Below are 23,590 nucleotides of genomic sequence, written 5' to 3' on the forward strand. Positions count from 1 at the left end.
GGAAGAGAATATGAAAACGAAGAAGAAGAAGAAGTGCAGCCGAGTTCTCTGAATTTATTTAACAATCTCAATCTGAAGCCATCATTTTTTGACATGCTAGCCTACATAGCAGATCTCTCCCCTAGTACATCGGCACTGCAGTGTTAGTGCACTGAGCACATCACTATGGTGCAACTCTGCATTCGGGAGGCGAGTTGGTTCACACCCTACCGTCAGGTGTCCTGAGAATAGTTTTCTGTGTTTTCCCATTCTCACCTCAGAGAAATGCTGGGACAGTTCCTATTATAGGCCACAGCCGATCCCTTATAACCCTTGACCGTATCTCAAATCACCACCACACATCTCCTGGCCAGAGTAAGTATGTTACCCTTTAGGTAGCCTGCTCCCCTTCAGGGTGAGAAAGAAAGAAAAAACTAAAGGTATCACTATTGTGTGCTACCTGGCCAATGTCTTGGAAAGGTGCACTTTCCAACTGATGAGTCCAAGTCACACTGGGGCGAAACACAGGTGCTTTTATGATTGAGTTCCCTGAATTTATTTAACAATCTCAAAGCCAAACTTTTTGGTCATGCTAGCCTAAAAGGGCATATATAGCAAGTGGAGACACATCTCCCCTAGTATATCAGCACTGGCATTGTGCTTATCAAAAGATATCTTGCAGTGGTATCTGGTCAGCAGATGGAGAATGGATCTCGCCCACAAGTGGCCATAGCTGGTCTGTGGTCCGACAGCTCTGTACTCCGACAGACTAACTGAGCAGAGGAGTGGTGGCCACAGCTCTGCCATGACTCTACGCCTCTGCATTTGAGAGACTGAGAGGGGCTGGTCCCCACCATCGACTGTCCTAAGAATGGTTTTGCAGAGTTTTCCATTCTCCTGCACTAAGCTGAATGCCAGGACATTTCCTAGTATAGACCACGGCCGCCAATCCTCTCACCTTCTCTATCATCTTCACCGTATCACATCTGCCTGGCCTGGAAGATGGCGTTACCATCTAGGAGGCCCGCCATCCCCTTCAGGGGAGAAATGAAAAGTTTTTAGTAGTAGTAGTAGTAGTAGTAGTAGTAGTAGTAGTAGCAGTAGTAGTAGTAGTATCTCTCACTGAGTAGAGTAGGCTTTGGCACAGCAGCTAATTTTGGCTAGCCTTGAGGCTCTACATTCGGGAGGCAGAGGAGATGGTCCCAATCATCAGCTGTCCTGAGGATGCTTTTCCATGGATTTCCATTCTCCTGTAATAAGGCAAAAGCTGGGACAGTTCCTAGTATAGCCCACGGCCGGCAACCCTCTCACCTTCTCCATATATCACCTTCACATCTCCAAATTTCCTTGGCCTGAGTAGGTACTGTGACGATTTATAGCAACAACGTAATGGTTGATTAAGATTCTTTGACAAGACGTTCAAGGAGAAAAGAGCTGGGACCAATTGGAGGTTAGTGGATGTAATAAGAAGAAGAAAAAAAGGTTAATCAAAACAGTATATTGTTTCTACAAAGGAAATCAATTTTAAATTTTACAACTCAAAATTTTGTAACCTGACACACAAAAGAAAACACTCATCGTGAATGACGTACATTAGAATAGAATCCCTAGACCATTTACAAGTTATAATATGTGACTAATCAAATGAACATGGTAACCTATAAGCCTCGGAGAATATGGCCACAGATTTCCAAAAAGGTAAACAAAGGGAGAAGAAAGGCACGGGAAGGACCAAGGACGGGGATCACAATAATGGAAGTCGCCTGAGTATAAACATTGCCAAATGCAGGAACAGTTTTATGTGATAAGTTGTACCGTCCAGGCCACAAGTTCAATCACTCACCAACTCTTGAAATTGCATATTACTCGATGTTCATTTGTTAAGGAAAAATATCACTCATATCAGGCTTAAAAGAAAACCGGCCACAGCAATGAAGATAACTCCAAAATCCATAGGAGAAGAATAATAGTGGTAATTATAAAATAAATACTCTGTTGCTCACCCAATACAGCAAATAAAAGAAGTGGAGCTTCCCAGCAAATACTGGGAAGTCCTCAGACGACCCTCCAACCACACTCGGAATCAGTGCTGGACTGAAGACCGAGTATGTGGGGGAAGCCTTTATACCACTGCAGAAAGTTCCGGAAAAAAGTACACAAAACATCGAGAAATATCGGACACTGACGTAGCGGATGACGTAACCCAGAGGAGACTCAGTGTGTAGTCAGCAGTTCACCAGGACGGATGCACGGCGAGGCAGCACAGAAAGTCCAAGGCCGGTTAGATGAATGAAGTATCGCGAGTATATGAACATAGATGGAGTTCCAGATGACGGTAGCCGAAAATAGGTGAGTGATCGTTACAGTACGTAATGAAAACATTTTGAAATAGTAGTGGTGTCAATACGGCATGCTAGGCTGCCAGTGTCTTGGAAAGATGCAGTTTCTAACTGATGAACTCAAACCTCACAAGGGTGAAACACTGGTACTTTTATGATTGAATTTATTTAATTACCTCAATCGGAAGTCATAATTGGTAATTCTGGACAATGCACAACAGAGATGCTGTGTTGTTCAGAAGAGCCTCGCATGTGAATAGGGTTGCCACCTGTCCTGTTTTATAAGGGATTCCCATATTTTAGGCAAAATTGATATCCCTCATATATTTTAAAATTTGTTTAGGGCCATCAGAGTTTTCTTGTAGCCCACAATCGCTGCATTCTTTCCTCCAACCCTCCTCCATCTCATATTTCCCTTCATTTTTCAATAACAAAATTTAAGGAATAAATTATTAAAAAAAGAGAGAATTAGATGCAAGTTTCATGCAATTTTATGATGAACCTCTAAAATATCTCCTCCAGCTGTATGACTTCTCTGTAGACAATGTTCAGTTTGAAGAAAAGCCTTCAGGTTTCTTGTCTGGAAGACACAGTCAAATGTCTTACTTAGCCATGAGATCGATGTGGAAGAGCTCTAAGAAGAGTTTTGTAATTTTGGAAACATACCTTCAGACATCCTAGAACGTGATAAAGGTGCATCGTAAAAGTGGGTAGAAATGTTCACAAAGCATAATTTGAGGGCGTTCTTAGTTCAAATCATTTGTGAAATATATATTCTCCTTGATGGTAAACAAGTTAACTGATATGAGAAATAGATGCTCAGTGTCCCTAATAAAAAAAACTGATTTCAACAAATATGACACTGTCGGTCAAAACTTCCATACTGTCATAAAATGTGATACTAACATTTTGAAGGCAGCAAAGTTAGATAAGAAAGGGCTAAGAATGGGAAGGAAGCAACTACGGCCTTAATTAAGGTACAGCCCCAGCATTTTCCTTGTGTGAAAATGGGAAACCATGGAAAACCACCTTCAGGGCTGCTGACAGTGGGGTTCGAACCCATTATCTCCTGAATGCAAACTGACCCAAACTGCACAGCCACTTGCTCGGTAGACTGCAAATACACCTGGAAAAAATATTGTAATTTAATCCCGTTCACAAATCAGCAGTAGAATGCACGATATTTTAAGAAATACTGTACCGGAAACACCACTACGTGAGAAGAAGTTCGAAGTATGTGTGTTAAACTTTGCGCGAGGTGGAGGATAGGCAGCCCGCCGAACTCGCTGATGTGCACAGCCGTGACGTAGCCGCTTCGAGCTAGCTTCACGCAGCCAGGCGTGACCATATATGGTAATGTTTCGACCCATGTGTAAAAGTCTATTTGGAATTAAGATGTCGTTTTTACACTGCCAACGTGGAGGCCATCATTACAAATGCAATCTATCAAATTCTCGAGAAAATCCACCATGTACTTTGGGAGTTATAGAGGTGGATAATACCCACGTTTCTAGATGCTTCGTCGGCTCCTGGCATAGGAGGAGAGCGATCCAGGCTACAGGGTCAGTAATACTGCACCGTCTCTGCAATAAGGGTGAGGGGTGGAGCTCTACAAGTGAGGCAGACCGAACCTATGGTCGGACGTGACTTCGCATCTCGAGTGCTCGGTTCCAGAAGAGGTGGAACTTAATCATTTTCTTCAAGTGTCGTATTAGGACTTGTGTTTCAGTGACAAACTGAAGGAACATAGAATTTTTCTCGCGAGTGTTGTAACTCTTCCAAATGCTACATTTGAACTTGCGTTTGAACTTGTGTTTCGTAAACAAACTTTGGAACATAGAAATTTTCCGACTGTCATATTTGAACTTGTGTTTTGCGACAAGCTGTGGGAACATAGTACTTTTCTTGTGAGTGTTGTAATTTTCCAAGTACCACATTAAACTTGTGTTTCGTGACGAATTGTGGAAACTTAAGAGTATTTCCGAGTATTACGTTTGAACTTTTGTTTAGTAACAAATTGTGGGAACATAGAATATTTCTGGGTGCCACATTTGAACGTAATTTGAACTTGTGTCATCGTAACAGACTGTGGAAACAGAATACCCTTGCCATATCTGAATTTGTGTTTTCCTCTCGTAAAGTTCCGAGAGAACATAGGATTTTTCAGTGCCATATTTGAACTTATAAATTCTACTTCATAATCATTTTTCGTAGACAGTGTTAGACTCTTTTCCAGTGCAGTTTAATGATCATTTAAAGACATTACTGAACAGTCTAAAAGTGCACATAATTTTGACAATTATTCAGACGGAATAGAACATTTTCGAGTGCGATTAAGTTTGCTTAATTTATCATGAACATGCTAATATGTCTTGAACTTACACGGACTATGCGTATTGCGCTCAATATTGTGTTCCGATTATAAATTGACGAAGTCAGTAAATTAGGAACTGTGATGATAAAAGATTAGTGATCTAATAGAACATTCCAGTCTGTCATGCCAACATTGGCGGACTTATGTCGTGAACTTGTCGTTATAAATTGTACATAATTTTCCTAAGTATTAATTCGGCTGACATCCAACATGTGGTCAGATATTCAGTTCAATTGTCTTACTTTCAAGTGACTATTTATGAACCTTTGTGATTCAACAAGGTGTTTGAATCAGGACTCGAGTGTCAATTTCATTCACATTTGACATATCCCACTTGCAATGAATGAATGCAATATTTAAAGGTCAATGTTAATTTATTTAACAGTGCTACAAGTGAGTTGAATGCCATACGAGGGACTTGTGTGCGCGGCATGCCTCACCTCTTAGTGTTATCGTGTGAGATAGAACCCCGCAACGTGTGCACCTAGAAATTCAAGACTCCCAGATCCTCTAGAACTTGGAGAAATTCTAGAACGTCGAGAACTTCACATCCAGGACGGGCATGGTTCCTGTCTAGACGGTGCCCTGTGACCATCCCGGAGTCCGAAGATTCCAGCCTGCTATTACGCTTCAACTCAGCTTGTATGAAAGGGGGTATGAATTTGTTTCCAATGAACAATAAAACCACATTTTCAAAGAAATATAAGTTCAATGAACTAATATCCCTCTCTGTACAAACTCCAATGTTTACGTGCCACAACCTTAGAAATATTCCATGTTTTTCAAGTTAGTGTCAGCGGCCCCAAAGTCAGACATTCTTTTTCCCGGTACAGAGAGGTGGTTAACACGTGGCACCCAAAGCTTCAGGGCTCGATTCCATTGGTGTTTTAACATGAGAGACTAACATACAGCCCAAGATAAGGTGACCAGATTCAATTAGAATAGGAGTGTTAAGATCTTACAAGTTTTAGTGGACACCAACTTAATTAAAATATAAGTGTATAATACAACAAGTAAAAAGAGTTTAACTTAGGAGTGATTTGCATTGACTTCAAAAGACTTGGTTTAAATAATTTAAATAATAATTGGCACTAAGACTTAAGAACTTTTTGAACTTTTAACCGAGTGCAAGTTCTGAATATCTTTAATTTTGTGAAGTGTTTCAATCATCCTTATTTCTGAATTTGGTACTAGCATTATTTATCTTAATAAAATGGAGGAGATAATGGCAGCGATAGAAGCTCTTAGGCTCCGTATGAAAATGGCAAATGAAAACTCGGAACGTAGGATCGTTGAGACCAGTGCTCAACTTAATAAGTCTAGTTCTAATCTTGAACATCGACTTAATGAATCTAATTCTAATCTTGAACGGTCTTTGAGAGAACAACTTAATGAGTCTAGTTCTAATCTTGAATGTCAACTTAGGGAGTCCGTGGTTCAGATCAATGACGAAATCAGTAAGTTAAGAACTGTGACGATAAAGATTAGTGATCTGATAGAACCTTCCAGTCTGTCATGCCAATGCCAATATTAGCGATCTTACGTTGTGAACTTGTCGTTATAAATTGTACATAATTTTCCCAAGTATTAATTTGGTTGACATCCATCATGTGGTCAGATATTCAGTTAAATTGTCTTACTTTCAAGTGACTATTTATGAACCTTTGTGATTCAACAAGGTGTTTGAATCAAGATTCGAGTGTCAATTTCATTCACATTTGACATATCCCACTTGCAACGAATGAATGCAATATTCAAAGGACAATGTTAATTTATTTAACAGTGCTACAAGTGAGTTGAATGCCATATGGGGGACTTGTGTGCGTGTCACGTCTCACCTCTCACTGTTATCGTGCAAGATCAAACCCCGCAACATGCGCACCTAGAAATTTGAGACTCCCAGATCCTCCAGAACAGGGCCCCTCAGAGTGCATGCACCTGGTGCATGCATTGTGCACGGTGCAAAAGACGACTTCACTTGGTTGACCAGAGTGCAGACCCCCACTCCTCGAATTGGAACAATAGCCCTGTCTCTCTCTTTCCCCACGCCTGTCTCGCTCGCTCCCCCTGTCTCCCTACTTCCTCACTTGCTCCGTAGCGCTCCAAATCTGAGCTGAGTTGAGCCGAGCTTAGCCAAGTAGCTCAGAGACGAAGTGTTGGTCCGAGCCGAGCCAAATGGGACTGATGCACTGTGCACAGAAACTCTGCACCTCAATTTGCACACGTGAGATTTTGGGCGTTTGAGAGGCCCTGCTCTAGAACTTCGAGAAGTTCTAGAACGTCGAGAACTTCACATTCAGGACGGGCGTTATCCTGTCCAGACCGTGCCCTGTGACCATCCTGGAGTCCAGAGATTCCAGCCTGCTACAACGGTTCACAACTCTGCTTGTATGAAAGGCGATATGAATTTGTTTCCAATGAACAATAAAACCAAATTTTCAAAGAAATGTTTCAATGAACTAATACCCCTCTCTGTACCAACTCCAATGATTACATGCCACACCCTTAGAAATATTCCATGCTCTTCAAGCTAGTGTCAGTGGCCCCAAAGACAGACATTCTTTTTCCCGGTACAATACTTAATAGGACTCAGAAAGCTTCTCAAATTTATTTTCAACTGAGAAATGTACTATGGGATGATAAAATACCCCAGAAAGCAAAACTGATCATGTTTCATACCTACTTCATTCCAATTCTCACCTATAGACTTGAAACATGTACCCTACATAACAAGGCTAACAATAAAATCTAGTCAACAGAAACAAAATTCATCAGAACAATGAACCTTAAGACCAGGAAAGACAAAATTAGAAATGAAGCAAACGGGAAGGAGGCTGACATTAAAATACATGTTACTGACCTTTTAGGACAACACAGGCTACAATGGTTTGGACATATTATAAGGATTGAGAGAATGAGAACAGCAAGGAATTACTTTGACAGATAAGTGAAAGGGGAGAGGCCAGGGAGGAGGCCAAGGAATCGAAGGATAGACACAGTGAAATTGGAAGTCAGCAAGAAAGTGAGAGGACATAGATGAACAGAAACTACACTTTGACAGAAAGAAGTTGTGGGCGCTTGTACACCACACACACGGGCAACTGGAGCTGGAAAATTATGATGTCCCTTATCTTGTTTGGCAAAAGGGGGTTGCCGTATATGTGGAGTAGTTTCGAACATACAAGCTTATCAGTTACCGTAAATAACTGCCAGTTAATCACTTTATAAGCTCCATCACTTTCAAATATTGTACCTAATTTTGACCAATGTAAGACAATTATTAAACATTTTCTATACTATACTAAACTAAACAGCCCAGATGGGCAGACCTGGAATTAAAGGCAGTTGAGGAAACAAATAAAACAAATACAAAGCCTGTTCAAAAAGATAAGCAAACTTTGAAAATACTGCACAAATGCAAATTCTTACCAGTTTCTGTGAAGTGCTGCTGTATAGTGATATCCTTCCTAAATAACTAGCCATTTGCTGCACATTTCTGAAACAATTAGTTATCGCTCAGTAGCTGTTAGTTTGAGAGTTTGTTGAGTATGTGTAGTGTCTGTTGGGATGTTTCAATATTATGAGCATCATATCAACATTCGCTTCTCCTTCAAACTAGGGAAAACGTTTACAGAGATGTACCAAAAGACGAAGACAGCTTATGACGATCAGTCCACGAGTCATATGAACTGTTACGAGTGGTCCCAGCATTTCAAGAGCAGCTGAGTCTACAGACAATGACCCACATTCAGGACAGCAGAAGCCTGTTACATCTTGATAGAATTATCTCATGAAATTTTCATGGAAAAATGAGAAATGTGTCAGAATGCTTCAATGCTCGTTCCAAGACTCCTGATCAAGGACCAGAGATACTTATGAGTTTCCATCTGTCAGTAACTTTTGGATCACACTAATGAAAATGAGAACTTATTAAGGACAATCAAAACAGGTGATGATACACACATTTTTGTGGATACGACATTGAAACAAGGTGCAGAAAATATTCATCGAGATCAGGTCAAACACGAAAGTGTTGTTGATTGTGGTTCTTTTTTAAGATCAAGAGTGAATTCACATTGAGGGTGAAATAGGAACCGCTGATATTACAAAAAATTCTTAAGATGAAATGTGATGAGACAGAGACCAGACGTGTGGAGAAATAACTCGTGGATCCTCCACCATAACAATGCACCAGCTCTCGCATCACCTGGCAGACTTACTCCTTTTACAAACTGAAATTCTGCCTGAAAGGAAGACTATTTCATTCGTCTGAAGAGAGAAAACTGAAATCACAGGCGAAACTGTGGTATCTCATAAGTTTCCTCAACAAGTGTAAATAGTGCTGGGAGCACTGTGCTAATAGAAGAGAACAGTATTTCAAAGGAGATAAAACTAACCAGGCTGCAGGTTAGCCTCTTAGAGAGGTATTTTCAAAGTTCAGTTATTTTATGAACAGGCCTTGTAACAGAGAGTTTAGGTTATTCCACGAGGGCTTGTAGCATCCAACTGGATGCTACTTCTACTCTTTCAGATTATCACAAGGTAAAAAAGAAAGGTTTGAACATTACGCTCACAATGCAGCCATCGAATAAATTCCATTTACTTGAAATATGCTTGTATGTTGTTGCGATCTGTTGGCTATGTTTTCAAGTGCTTAGTTTCTTTGTTCATGTATAGACAGTTCATCTCCTGTTACATTAATGTAATGTAAACACACTGATCTGTTGTGCATCACAGCTTCCACGAGTGACCATTGTATGTGGCCCAAGGTAACTGTACCAATTTCTGGAAGAGATTAATTCGTATGAGGATCTCAATACCAGTGGCAGTAATGCAGGCGATGTTCAGGAAATTTTGGAAAAGGATAGTGGTGACAAAATGCCATAGGGTAGGGAGAGAAGTGGTTGAGATGTTGATGTCACTTTCATATCATTCTGATGGCAATTTTGTGTCAGGAGCTGAACTCAAGTTTGTCGAATACTAATTTGACTCCAGAATCCCCTGAAATAGAATAGTTTAAACTATTTGTGAATGAGAAAATGTTACCAAATGCTGCAGATGAAACTAACCCATTTTATAATCCAGCAGTGCAAATTTTAAGAGGTGTAAGTTTCACACTGAAGCCAGCACATAATTAACTCTGGAAACTTTCAAAAACACACAAAAATAATCTTGTTCATCAGCATCCCAGGAACTACACTTTTCCAGGCCTCACAACAGTTTGTAGTTTTTCTAACTTGATGCAAAAAAATTGATGTGCTCCATTCCCTCAGGCATGTACTGAAGATTGGATACATCTTTATGGGCAGTGTTGTAGCCCCTTGCGTAACCTGGAAATAGAGGAAATGATTGATATTTCAGTTTAAGGCTCAGCACCCATTACAGAATAACCAAAGCAGATCCCAATTAAATAATATACTGTGGTTCCACCTATTCACTACTATTTCTTGTTTATATTACTTATTTCTCTTCACACTGGTGCTTTACTTCAACTTTTCTGCATAAAAACCATAACAACCAGCTATTTGCTTATTAATCTATAAAACATGTGACTACAAGATCCAACATCGAGATCATTATTTATCTCCACATCAAGATTTAAAAGACTTTTGCATCCTTCTTATGTGATACTGAACTTTCTTCATGAGAAAAAGTTTATATTTTCTACATCTTTTATTTGCCAGTGAATTTTTACCTTGCACCTTTTGAACGATAGGCTGAAGATGACCCTGACTAAAGGTCGAAACGGTCCCAATTGTGATTGACTTTGATGTAACCTTGCATTAGTAAGTTTTCTTGTATTGAATAGGTGGAACCATAATATATTATTCATTTAATTGTAATCTCAGTTCAATACAGTCCAAATGAAATTCTTATCATTCAATTCAGATCCGTCGGGAATGAAAAGTGTCGGGCAAAGAAAGACATCATAACCATATTAGAAGAGAACAAGATTTAATAATGACAGGGTGGACAGGATAGTTTTTTAAAAACAAATTATTCATTTTCTTATATTTTGTATACAGCGTGTTTCAAAAATACAGAGTGTCCCAGGAAGAATGGATATTCAGCGACATGTCAGAACGATTATCTGAAGCAAAAAACATCATATGGACATATGCCTTATTCCGAATGCTTTCGAAGACAGAACACGATTAACACATTGGAGACTGTGTCTTAAGGTGGCATATGGGCAGGCAGACCGCCATATTTTGAAGGTTTTTAAAAAATTGTAGAAAATAGTAGGTAGGTTGCAATCGTAACATGTGTATATCACCAAAAAATTAAGAGAGTCTCTTCTACAGATTAAAAAGTTGCATTAAGATATACTGAATACTTTTCACATCACACATTTTCCAATGGTATGCCTTTTGCAACAACAACAAAAAAGTATGACAACAAAGTCTTACACTTAATGAGCTTTAGTGTGGAATAGTTTGAAGCATTCAGGGACACAAAGTGCTACAGAACACATTGGATACCACCAGCATGTCTCTTTTCTCATTACTTTCCCACGCTTTTCCCTTATCTGCACAGGCTTTGCAAGTGCATCCAAATCACCAAAAGTACCCGGCAAATGTGAATCAGTCCCTGCCTGTGAATTATCAATGCTTGCGTCACTTCATTCTAAATGAATCTCCAGTCATATGAAGATCATGAAACATTAGCTAAATAAACTACAAAGTGCAAAATCACACCTGGGTGGAATATGATACAATATAAATACCTTCATCACTAACATGAAGTTCAAAATCAGGGTCTATATCTGAATCATCTACCTTTCTTCTTAAGAACTGTTATCAAAAATCTCTACAACTCCACTTTCATTCAATGATCTAATCAAGATAGCAGAAACAAAACAGTCTAGACACTTCACACGACGTAAACAAAACTCTGAAAGCACGCGCCTTGAACAGCTGGAAGCAAGTCTGGAAGCATGGAGTGTACAAGCGAACTCGAGCAAAAATAAGCTGCTATAAGTTCGAGAAGACGACGACAGAGGACATGAACACATGGTATAGCTGTTATTGAAGTTCTTTAATGTGGTATGTATAGTTTCTGCTTGATTCTCGTCTTGGCTGTGTTGACAATTATAAGAAACACGCGGGCCCGAGTTAGCCTCGGGCGCGGACAGTCTGCGCTGTTACTCCCGATACACACTCGGGCTCGGTCTCCGATGTGTTAATATACCGTACATTTGTTTTTGGGCTAGTGGCGTGCACGTATGTGTCTTACCCACCTCTTTGACGTTTTATTCTAGTCCAACCAACCTCGTTGCTCGGGTTGTCTTTCTGCCATTAAATTAGCCCGGTGAACACTCAATTTTCCATGATATGTTGTGAGTGAAGAAGTGCGAGGTATTGAGAGTATATCAGAAAGAAGCATCGGTTCACTTGTGTTTGTACACGCGCTGGCTAAAATACCACACATATACACATGTATATACAATGGTGGTATCTCAATTGCTGGATGAAAAATCAACTACTTGCATTTTGCTGACGACACCACACTCACTGCCAGTAGTAAAGATGAGCTCGTATATTTACTTTCAAGAGTAAAGGATGCAAGTCTCATTTACGGATTAGAAATCGATTTGAAGAAGACCAAACTCATGAGCATTGATCGTGGAAATCAAGTGTACTACACAGGTCGATTAGAGAGACTGGAGTTGGTTAATGACCTTGTATACCTTGGGTCATGTATAAGTGACACAGGAAATTGCAAGAAAGAGATAGAGGCGTATTGTCCTGGGACATGCAGCCATGAGTAAACTAAGATCTTGCAGAACAGGGTAATATCCAAAATCACGAAGATTCGACTGGTTTCCGTGTCTTTTATGGTTGTGAGACATAGACCGCCAAGGCTTAAGAATACTTCAGTTCCTTGGACATATCTTAAGGAGGAATAGAAACAACCTGGAGAGGTCTATCATAGAAGGCAGAAGACCACATGGAAGGACAGCAAGCAGGTGGCTAGATCAGGCTAGGAAGATAACTGGTCTTCCTCTTCAGAACATCCTAAGAAAAGCTGAAGATCCAACTGGATGGAGACACTTTGTAAAGCATGTAACTCTCCAGAGATGACGCAATGGGGTCACGACACTCAGTAATGAGTAATACGACTGATGATGATACACTAATGAAGCATATGCAGATATAGGGCATGTTTATGGCTTCTGTGATGGTAGTGCTCCTGCTGCCGTCGAGGAATATCATCAGCGCTTTTTGACACGCCGGTTTCCTGATTGTAGTGTTTACCCATTTCAAAACATGCCGGGTGGGCAAGTCACATACGAGCACGCAACTAGAACAGAATCAACTGTACATTAAATGAGTTCTTTCTCGGAAACCATTCAGAATAGGGCATATGTCCATGTGAAGTTTTTTGTTTCAAATTATTGTTCCTCTCATATCCCTGAATATTTTCTATTCCTCCTGGATACCATGTAGAGGTACAACCTGTAGGGGAAGGTAGAGGAGAATGAAACAAGGGAACTAACCATTATTGAGATATGATGACATTTGTTGCGGCATTTAAGTCCACCTCTGTAGTGTAATGGTTAGCGATACTGGCTGCCATCCTTGGGGACCTGGGTTCAAATCCCAGTATTGCCAGAAATTTAAGATGGCACGAGGAGTGGTATGTGGTTAAAAAGGAACGTGCAGCTCACCTTTATTGTGGATGTGCCTGAAATGAGCCAAACCACCTCCTCAGGATTGAGGACACGGATTTGGCTCCTTGGCTGTATGGTCAGCATAGTAGCGTTCAATTGAAAGACCCCAGGTTCTGATTCCAAGGATTTTAATCTTCAATAGCTCAGTGAATGGATGTTTATGCTATCCCCAACATTCTGTAACTCACAAAAACACTATCCTCTACCACAATAACATGCTGTTTCCCATACTCAGCAAGTGATGCCCACCCTTGTCAGAGGGGGTCTACCTTACAAAGGATGTACCAGGTTGGCAATAGCCGAACAAAGTTTATTACACTAGTGTCCTGAAATTAAGCATAATCACTAAACGAGGCCATACCGCCTGATAGGAATGTCAAACGGATTGCTGAACAAACGGAAGCTGACTCACACACCATGTCACACAACTTGTCCAATAAAACAGTGTGAGAAAGGTTCTAGCTAAGGTACACCCTTGATAACAGCTAACAAAACTTGGCAATGTCTTCCACAAAAAAATATGCTGCTAATAGGGTGTATGGTTACCCCTAACATTTACTGTGGAGCCATCAACATCGAAACTGGACCATGAATGAATGGAGGCATGTGTTCTTCACAGATTAATCCCGCTTCAGTTTGCAGAACGGGAAAAACGAGGGCCAAATGGCGTCATCGTGCCATTATGTTGTCATGTTCACCACAAGGCTACACTCCACACATTATAACAGGGCAAACACGCCTAAATGCAAATCAGTATTGATTGATTGTATTGATTGTACGACTGAGGGAATATGGGGTGGAGGCACTGGTTGTGTTTACCTTACGGTTACGCCGCCAGTCAAAGCAGGGAACACTCCTTACCTATACAGAGCGAACATGTAAGGTTGGTAGGTGCATATGTCGTGCGATTTGTGGTCTATTTCCTGTTGCCCTGCTTACTTGTAACTTATGCTTAATTTTTGCGCACTAGTGTATATATTGTCTTCATTTTATGCAGCTGTCATGGTACCTCACATATTTTTTGAAGAAGAGACAGCCGACATCCAGTATAGAGCCTGGTAGCTGAAATATAATTCATGAACGTTTTAATGTTTATATGATATTACGCTACATCTCAGAAAAGATTGGTGTCTGGACCTATGTTTATTAAGACATTTTTCCTTGTTGGATTGCCCTGAACACACCCATGCTGTAGACTTTATATTTTGTTAAGATTTAACATGTTCACGGCCGCTCTGATATCGGTAACCGTTACTGCGGTATCATAATACTTTTCTTGCTTAACCCTTTCCCACGGAATATCTTTGACTCACTGTCGGGCGAAACCTAGAGTAATAATTTGCCTGTCAGGTATAGTTGTGGAGTACCTTCACTAAATAATTTATTCTGTAAAAACCACTTAAGATATCACTTTCAAATTTTGTAACAATATAGTTCTAAAATGATAAAATGAGATCACCTAATTACACGCAAGACCCCCCGCCCCCCGTGTTCAGAATGATACATCAGGAAGCATCCAATATGGTGCTTAATGTTAAATTGCTTGTTCTTGAAGTCAGTCTAAAGCCCGGTTCACACAAGATGTACCGAGCTGTTCTGAGCAAGTCATGAACCGGGCGTGGATCGATCCAGGCCGATTCACACTATACGTTCCACGGTCGAGCCGATCCACGCTCGGTCTCCCTGTTCTGTTCAGTCTATCCCAGTAGGTCCGCTAGTAAACAGCAGTGCCAAACATTAAAATGCCTTTTTCAATCGAATCATTAATTAAAATTGCCTTGATTTTGGACGAAGAAGAGGAGAATAGGCCCAGTCGGAGGTTCTAGGTGTATCAAATGCTGACAAAGCGAAAAGGAGAAGGAGAATTTTTCACCTTATTTCCAGAGTTAGTTGACGATGAATCAAAATTCTACTAGTACTTCCGTATGTCGCATTACGATTTTATGCGGTTGTTGGGGTTCATAGAAGCAGATATTCAACAGATGTATACTTCGTTCCGAGAATGCATCACGCCGGCTGAAAAACTTGCTGTATGCTTGAGGTAAGTTAACCAAATTTTTGTTTTTTGTATAAGGATGGTTAGGGATAAATTCAGGTAAATGCCATTGCAAAGTCTAAAAATTAACTTTATTGAAATATATTAATGAACACATTACAGAAAAAATACAGTAAAAGAAATTAAGTGCTTGTTGAAAAATGTAGCCTATTTTCACTCATTCTCTTGAAATGCTGCTATAAAACGGATAAGGTCCCCTTGGGCGGGCGGTTGCCCAACAGATGAATCACTGGGCGAGTTGGGCGTGCGTGTAGAGGCGCGCGGCTGTGAGCTTGCATCCGGGAGATAGTAGGTTCGAATCCCACTATCGGCAGCCCTGAAAATGGTTTTCCGTGGTTTCCCATTTTCACACCAGGCAAATGCTGGGGCTGTACCTTAATTAAGGTCACGGCCGCTTCCTTCCAACTCCTAGGCCTTTCCTATCCAATCGTCGCCATAAGACCTATCTGTGTCGGTGCGACGTAAAGCCCATAGCAAAAAAAACAAAAAAACAAATGAATCCGAATGGGCAGAAATTTGGTTTTGATTCTGTGGGTAGCTCGCTGGTATGAATTATGGATTGGGAGATGATGGCATCGATGGTGAAGTGAGCCTTTCCTGAGGTGAAATGGGTGATGGTGTAGAAAATGTGTGCTCCGAAGGAGTTCTTGAAGAGGGATGGTAATAAGGAGGACGCTGAGGTTGCTGTTCACTATACTGAGAGAAATGTTGTGACTGACATCTTTGCGCTTCAATATCTGTTATAATTTTGAAGATTTGCTGCTTAGCTACCAATTGATCGAATTTGGAAAATTTCCAGAAGGTACCCTTCATAGACGAAAAAAAGTGGTCTATCTCATCGTCTTCTCTTTCTTTTCTTTTTTCTGTTTCCAGAACATGTTTCATCAGCACACTAGTTGCAGTCTGCTGTGTTCGTTGTTTTTTATTACTTTGAGTGAACGTTAATGGAGTTTTACACTGTGAAGTAGATGGGCTGCTACTAGCTATAGATATTGATTTTGAAGAGTGATCAAGCTCCTCATTCACCTGTGATAACTGATTGGTACCCTCGTCCTCTTCAACTGGGTGAAATTCATTTTCACCATCGTCCCTTATGATGGATGTTAGTCTTTTTTTGTCCCTTAAATAAGGACGTAGAAACTCCATCAGTTCCCCGTATTTCCATTTGGATGGTGAGTTAGCTTCCTGTCCAGTTGTAGCTTTTGCGCTGCGTATATGTTTCCGGTATTGAGCCCTGAGGGATTCCCAGCATCCTTTACATTTGTGCGGTTCTGCAAATAAAAGACAATCACGTTTCAGACTGTTGACGATATTGACAAAAAATTATATTTTGTGATGTAAGTAACAAGAAAAGGTTGTCATATTGGACGAATGTCAGTGAGACTGACGAAATTTGACTAGTCTGTCTTTTTCTCATATTGGGGGCCACTTCAATGCATAAATCTGGAATTTTAGAGAAATGTATCTGTCTGTTTGTCTTTCTGTCTGTGACGCGGTACAGGTCGAAATTGGGCACGTGAAATTCGCTGTACAGTTTTGACGCGGAACTACTAGTATAGGCTTCTGTCGAAGATTGTTGATAGATTAGGTTCTTTTAATATATCATGCAATGGATGTATGTTATAAGAAAGAATAATTTAATAGGTACGCAATTATAATTTCGGGTTAAGACAAATACTGGGGCTGTACCTTAATTAAGGCCACGGCCGCTTCCTTCCCATTCCTAGGCCTTTCCTATCCCATCGTCGCCATAAGACCTATCTGTGCCGGTGCGACGTAAAACAAACTTACCTTGTCCAACTTTCTTGGAGATTTCGGACCACAGCTTCAACTTGTGGTTCATGTCGCTGTATTTTTTGTGCGATAAATCATACAGTTCTTGATAATCACGCACGCACTCAATTAATCTTTTGTCTTCTATGGTTATCGCACAAGTGAGGAGCGGCATCCTGTTGATTATTCGCCCTTGGCCTTTCACGCGTTCCCACTAGACGGTCATTGACGATCCCAGCCGAGCCGTTCCGGTCTCAGATCGGATGGAGACCGATGAGGTCAGTTGATCTTTCCTTGCACGGCTCAGAACATGAAGTGAGAATGATTCCATTAAATTACATATAAGCAATTTTTGATCAGTCTTGCTCAGAACGGCTTGGCACATCTAGTGTGAACCGGGCTTAAATTGCTGGACGTGATGGGGCTCTTATTTTCTTGGTAATGCAGAGAACGCAGGAATTCACCCTCAATCTCCCAATTTATTTAATTTTTGGGATCAGTCGGATTAAGATATTTGGATAGCAAATCGTGCTTCCTCTCGGACATAAAAACTATAAACAATTTTTGACTGAATGGGATGGGAAGATAAACTGACATTAGTTGGAATAGGCCATTATGTAATTAAGTAGAGGCTCATAGTCCGAAACTGAATTAATTGAAGAATTAAAACTGATAATTATGTTTTTTACAAGTAGGCCTAATATTTTGAAAGGAGACGGTACCTGAATGAACATTTCCTGTCCTGTGCCATATTTCAATTTCTCTCAGATTCATATCCTGTCCCAAATGCTTCCCATACCATTTTTATTATCATGCCTACAACTTCAAACTCACTACCATTGCATTTGTCAACATAATGATCTAATTTGTAACAAATATCCTCCGCATTCAGCTGGTTATGAGCAGCCATGTTGCTGCAATGTGTTTACCTTCAGTCAGCTGTCTGTTCTATCTAAGACAACGTATAAAAGAACACTTTATTTTTAGGATTCCGTGCGTGCCAGTAGTATCCAGGAAGCATAGGGAATTCACTGGTTCCAAAAAGTTATATGTTTAGCAGACAGATGGCAGAGGAAGTCGGTTTGAAAGTCGAGTACGCTTTACTACGCAACCCGTGGGAGACAATGTGCGAGTCCAGTACGCTTTACTACGCAATCCGCGGGAAAGAGTTAATAGAGTTTATTTCTGTGTCCTATGTATTTTACATTAACATCTGAATTACTTCAATAACATTTCTCTGCATGGGAGCCATGACACATACGGTGCATCAGCGGCACTACTGATGGGCTTTTCGCCTCAGGTGCTATTTGATGCAGCATGACAGATAAATATGTTTTTGAACATTTCTGACAAAAATTCTGCATGGTAAAATCTGTGTTATTGCTGTGTGAACAATTGCTGTATAATGTACCTACTCAATGCAGTAGCCTCCAATAGTGTGCAGCAACAAACACATGTAGATAGGGCATTTAGTTCTTCGTCTGGGTTGAACCACATGGTTTTCTGTATATTTCATACAGAAAACAGCAATATGGTTTAACTCAGAAGAATTACATAACTCTACATGCTGTGGAAACTTCACACCTTAGATATGGCATTGTTTGGAGTCAATTACTTCTAACTTTTGCATAATTCCATGAAGTATTGCTCAAGATACATGACTGGCTGTCCTAGACAATCTTTACAGAAGAGCATGCAGTCCTGTGCCACTGCCCCTCTTTGTAACACCGTCTGCACTGCTTCTGTAATCTATGCCTATTCTCCTTAGCCACACATTTATTGGCAAAATGTGATAGATTTTGGGAGCCCACAAGACGGCGTTTCTTCTGCTGAGAAGGCCCTGCAACCTCACTATTCTCTGTTGACATTGCAGAATATTATGCCAAACTGTAACAACTACAGAGATAGTAACTAACAATTAACCTGATGCCCAGTTGGAGCACGTTTAACAACATGTTAAGAATGCACAGATAGTACCTAGTTTACATAGGTACTAGCGGAAATATCAGCTTTAATATTTGGTGTGTAGTGTGACGCACGTGTGTTCATCGGCACTAAGTGAAAGTGGAGTCATGGCGCACGAGTCGTCAGCCGCAAACGTGTTAACAAACTGACTGCCTCGCGTAATATGATAAACTGCACTCATAAGCCACTCTTTCATTTTATTTCTTGTGATATTCCTGCCATCTAGTGGGGAAGAAGTCTAAACGCAAACTATGAAAAAAGACTGTTTGAGGTAATCTAACTTGACTCTGACTCAGCTCGGTGGTATCTGAAGGTGTTCAAATAAGTAAACTTTGTGCTGATAGATTTACTGGGAAGTAAAAGAACTCCTGCAGAACCAAATTCCAGCAAATCTCTGAAATCCATGAAAGCAGGTAGTGGAACATAAAACCAATAACATTATTAATGTTTTTTAAATCTCTTCTTTTTTCCTTTTATTTTATTGTTTCCAGTTAGTCACACTGGTATGTTAAGGTTTTCACTGATGATGGGAAAGTAGCAGCTGTGGCATGTATTAAGGTATTAAGGTATGAAAACAGTGATGAGAAGAGTACAAGAAAAGAGCAACTGGACTAAATTACAGTTACTTATTTTCCTCAATAATGATTACAAATTACTTTTTTTTTGTAAGTAATCAGTAAAATTACAATTTATTTTTACAATTTCAGTATTAAGGAAATCACCGATTTTTCTTTGCTTTGGGCTGGAATAATATAAAAGTCTGCAAGGAATAGGAATTCGTTACTTCATTTTGTGTTTTCTCTTTTTAGCTAAAATAATAATAATAATCGTATGGCCTCAGCTACCGTTTGCAGACATTTCGATTTGACGCCATCTGGCTGTCTGCTCGTCAATTTCGACGTTCCGGCTTACTCTGTCTGCCATCTAGCGGACCTAAACCGGATCTCTCTTGGGCGTCTATGGCTGAGATTTAATTAATTTTGTCGGGTAAATACCAAATGTATCACCAGAGATCTTTTACATGCCGACATCGTACGACATGGAGTGTCGAATGGACTTTTTTCCGCCCTTCAAAAATCCGACTACCTCTGCCGGGTTTGAACCCGCTATCTTGGGATCCGGAGGCCGACACTCTACCACGGATCCACAGAGGCAGCTCTCTTTTTAGCTTAGAGGCATTAAGTGGCTATCATCACTACGTGAGACTGAACATGATACCTTGAAATGATCTTTTCACATCAATTTTATTTTAGTTAACGACTTTCATGGTTTGAAATGATTTTTCATTCAATAATGTTATTGATTTTACATTCCACTATCTACTTCTATGGTTTTCGGAGGCGCAAAGGTGCTACAACTTTGTAGAGAGTGTGTTTTTTAACGTGCCAATAAATCTATCAACACGAAGATGACGTATTTAAGCACCTTCAAACACCACCGGACTGAGCCAGGATCGAACCCGCCAAGCTGGGCTCAGAAGACCAGCGCTCTACCATCTGAGTTACTCAGCCTGATGATTTTCCGATTACATTGCAAATAAATTAATTGGTTCTTAAAATTCTCATTGCAAATCTTGTGTGTGCGTGTGCGTGCGTGTGTGTGTGTGTGTGTGTGTGTGTGTGTGTAAAGGGGGTGTACGTACATATTTCCATTTACTAAAAAAAACGTCCTACAGGGGTACTTAAAAGGAATGCCTGTGTTTAATTTTAAGAACAACGTTGGAATGTTCTTGGAAGTACCGGAGAGATAAGAAAGTACTTCATTCAGAACTGGTGAAGTTACCGGTTCTGTAGAAGAACTGAAAAAGTTATCTTCATTGTACCGAGAGTACACCTTCTCCGGCCAGTTAAACTGCATGCCTTCTAATAAGTCAATAAGTAAGATTCTGTTAGAATAAAAGTCATCTAGATAATCTGCCTTGAACTGATATTATGCAAAATAGTTTGGTTTTCAACTGTGGGATGTCTCTACCATTGGTCTAAGTGCCCCCTCTGGCGGCTTAACGATAATTAATTCTTAAGGGAAAGTTGATTTTTACTACTGGCTAACCTTAGTTTTTGAAGATTGTTTTGTTCATGTATCAAAGTTGTCAACGCTTTAGCTGCTTTCTTCTTCAATAGCTATCAACCAATTGGTAAAGCTTTTGCTAGCCAATTAAAATTGGGGGTGAGTACTAAAATCCAGCCTATCTGTAAAGAGTTCTGGAAACTGCCCCTCAAGATACTATACAACCTGGGCGCTTTAGAGCCGTACTGAAATCTTCATCGCTCCGGTTTAGTGAGTGTGGCATGTTCTTAGGGGGCAGGGGTCACAGTTGGCATTCGGAAGGCCCAACAACTCTTCTTAACATGTGATAGCTCCGGCAGATAGCTTGAGGGGAAGGTTTCAAACCTCTTATTTTATGTAAATTTCTAAACCTGGTGGTTTAAATGTAAAATTTTTGGCCAGTCTAAGAACTCTGTTTTATTCCCTACTGGGAAATAAGTAATGTAAGGGAACAAAGAGTGATTACCTTCTTGAATCCCATTCAACTTGGTATGGGGTGACTAAAGTTTCTTATCCTTTAAAATTCTTAACACACTTTTGGTATTTAATGTTTCTCATTTAGTCACCCTGGCGTAGAATAGGATTAGCATCTGTATCTTTGGGGCTGCTTAGCCGAGGCAGTAAAGGCGTACTTGGCTCGCCCGGAAGGACGTGAGTTCTAAACCCCGTCAAGAAGTCGTAAAATTTAAGAAATGAGAATTCCACTTCCGGAGATGCATATGGCCCTGAGGTTCACTCAGCCTACACAAAAAATGAGTACCAGGTTAATTCCTGGGGGCAAAGGCGGCCGGGCATAGAGCTAACCACTCTACCCCATCAAGTGCCGAGGTTACGAATAGTGGAAGCCTTTACCTTCGACCACTCCCAGGGCCTTCATGGCCTGTACGAAGAGGACTTTGGTTTGCTTTGCTTTGCTTTGCTTTATCTGTATCTTTGGGCCATAAGCCAACTTAGGGTTTTAAAAAAACTTCTAGAAGGAGTGCAAATGTTTCACCTCCCAGCCTTTTGTTCATGGCCAATCATGTTGAACCTTTTTCCTTTTACGTTAAGGCCATTTAGTACGGGCACTCATTGACCCTGCGTATGTTTCTGGAAAAGAAAGTGAAAAACTGTTGAGCAGAAGATAAGCCCAAACCAGGGCTGCATGACTGTAAATATCTTATTTGATGATTGCCAGGTATAACCTGGTATAGCCTCTAAGGGGCTGGACTATATTAACTTTTGGAGCTCAGACTCCTAGGCTATGTAAATTAGTGGAGCAAACAGGCTCTTATATAATTGTGTACCTGTTCAGTGGAACAATATCCCCTTGACTATTGAATATTATCATGTTGATAATTCTCTCTAGTTTTGTACCTGATGTTTTGGACTTTTAAGTCATTATTGTTGGAGCTAACGAGTTCATTGTAAGTTTTTATTGTTCATTTAGATCCTATATCAAATTTAAAAAAAAGGAATTTGAATTTAGTTGTGTTAACTTATGCTCTAGTTAATTCCTTGTCCACCCCTTCACCCCGGCAGCTTCTTACTTCTCTGTGATCCACGACATTCCCATAAGTGGTAGCAGGGCGAGGCTGAATGGGCCTGGACAAAACCCCTTTTGACGGCTTTCTTTAAAATTTGGAATTGGACACTAGAAATTTTTTGGTTTTCCCATTTTGTGAAATTTTGTTCATTATGTCTAGTCCTAGAGAGGTTCTTGGTCCTTGCTACTTGCACAAAGAAGAACTTATTTATGAATTAGCTATTAGAAAGGTTCAGTTTGGTGGCACATTTGTGACAGATGCATCCAGTTTAGAGAACTATTTAGAATTAACTATTATTATTCCTGTTTATGGAGAGAAGGAAGATGGCGACGCTTTATCCACGGACACCACCAATTTTGCTGACCTCTCTACTGTTCTGAGTTTTTTTGAAGGTGGTGAACCCTCCGGTAACAACTTAAATGTGTTCAAGCCAGGCTATTTCACTTTTACAAGAGAGTGGGGGATCTATTGTCTCAAACTCAGTGACGAACATTCAAGTATGGCTAACTCCTTGGCTCAACATATTTCCGAGCTGTCTAATAAAGTTAATGAACTGTTGTCTGGGTCTGCGAGTGGAAAGAGTGACTATGCTGTAGAGATGGGTAGTTCGTGAACGAGTAGTTCAAATTGAACTAGTCGCTAAAGTGAACTATTGAACTAGGTCACAATTATATTTGGCAGCAGTTCGAAATGAACTAAAGTTCCTGCCGACTTCTCGTTCTCTCGAACGTAAATAATAAACGAACGAGATTCCACTTTGCGACTGCAGCGCCTAATAGCGGCTGAATGTCGGGACTTGGTCTACATAATCACGGTCGACTGGATCCCTCGCTTTGCTCAAGGAGCTAGCTAGAGCGA

The 23,590-nt window shown here is 40.4% G+C and overlaps 1 protein-coding gene across 2 annotated transcripts in view; it reads right to left on the reverse strand.

Annotated features, from left to right (window-relative positions):
- LOC136872577 (ATPase WRNIP1) overlaps positions 1-23,590 on the reverse strand; it is a 135,170-nt gene that overhangs the window by 23,639 nt on the left and 87,941 nt on the right. The window contains exon 9 of one of the 2 annotated variants that reach the window (XR_010859956.2): positions 9,762-10,022. Coding sequence is in view for 1 of the 2 variants with exons in the window: in XM_067146379.2 (XP_067002480.2) it covers positions 9,925-10,022 (98 nt within the window). In the remaining variant the exon portion in view is untranslated. Of the gene's footprint in view, positions 1-1,457; positions 10,023-23,590 lie in introns of those variants that run through there. The other variant, XM_067146379.2, reaches the window with a different exon arrangement.

This window comes from Anabrus simplex, chromosome 4 (genome assembly GCF_040414725.1).
Source record: "Anabrus simplex isolate iqAnaSimp1 chromosome 4, ASM4041472v1, whole genome shotgun sequence".
Lineage (NCBI taxonomy): Eukaryota > Metazoa > Arthropoda > Insecta > Orthoptera > Tettigoniidae > Anabrus > Anabrus simplex.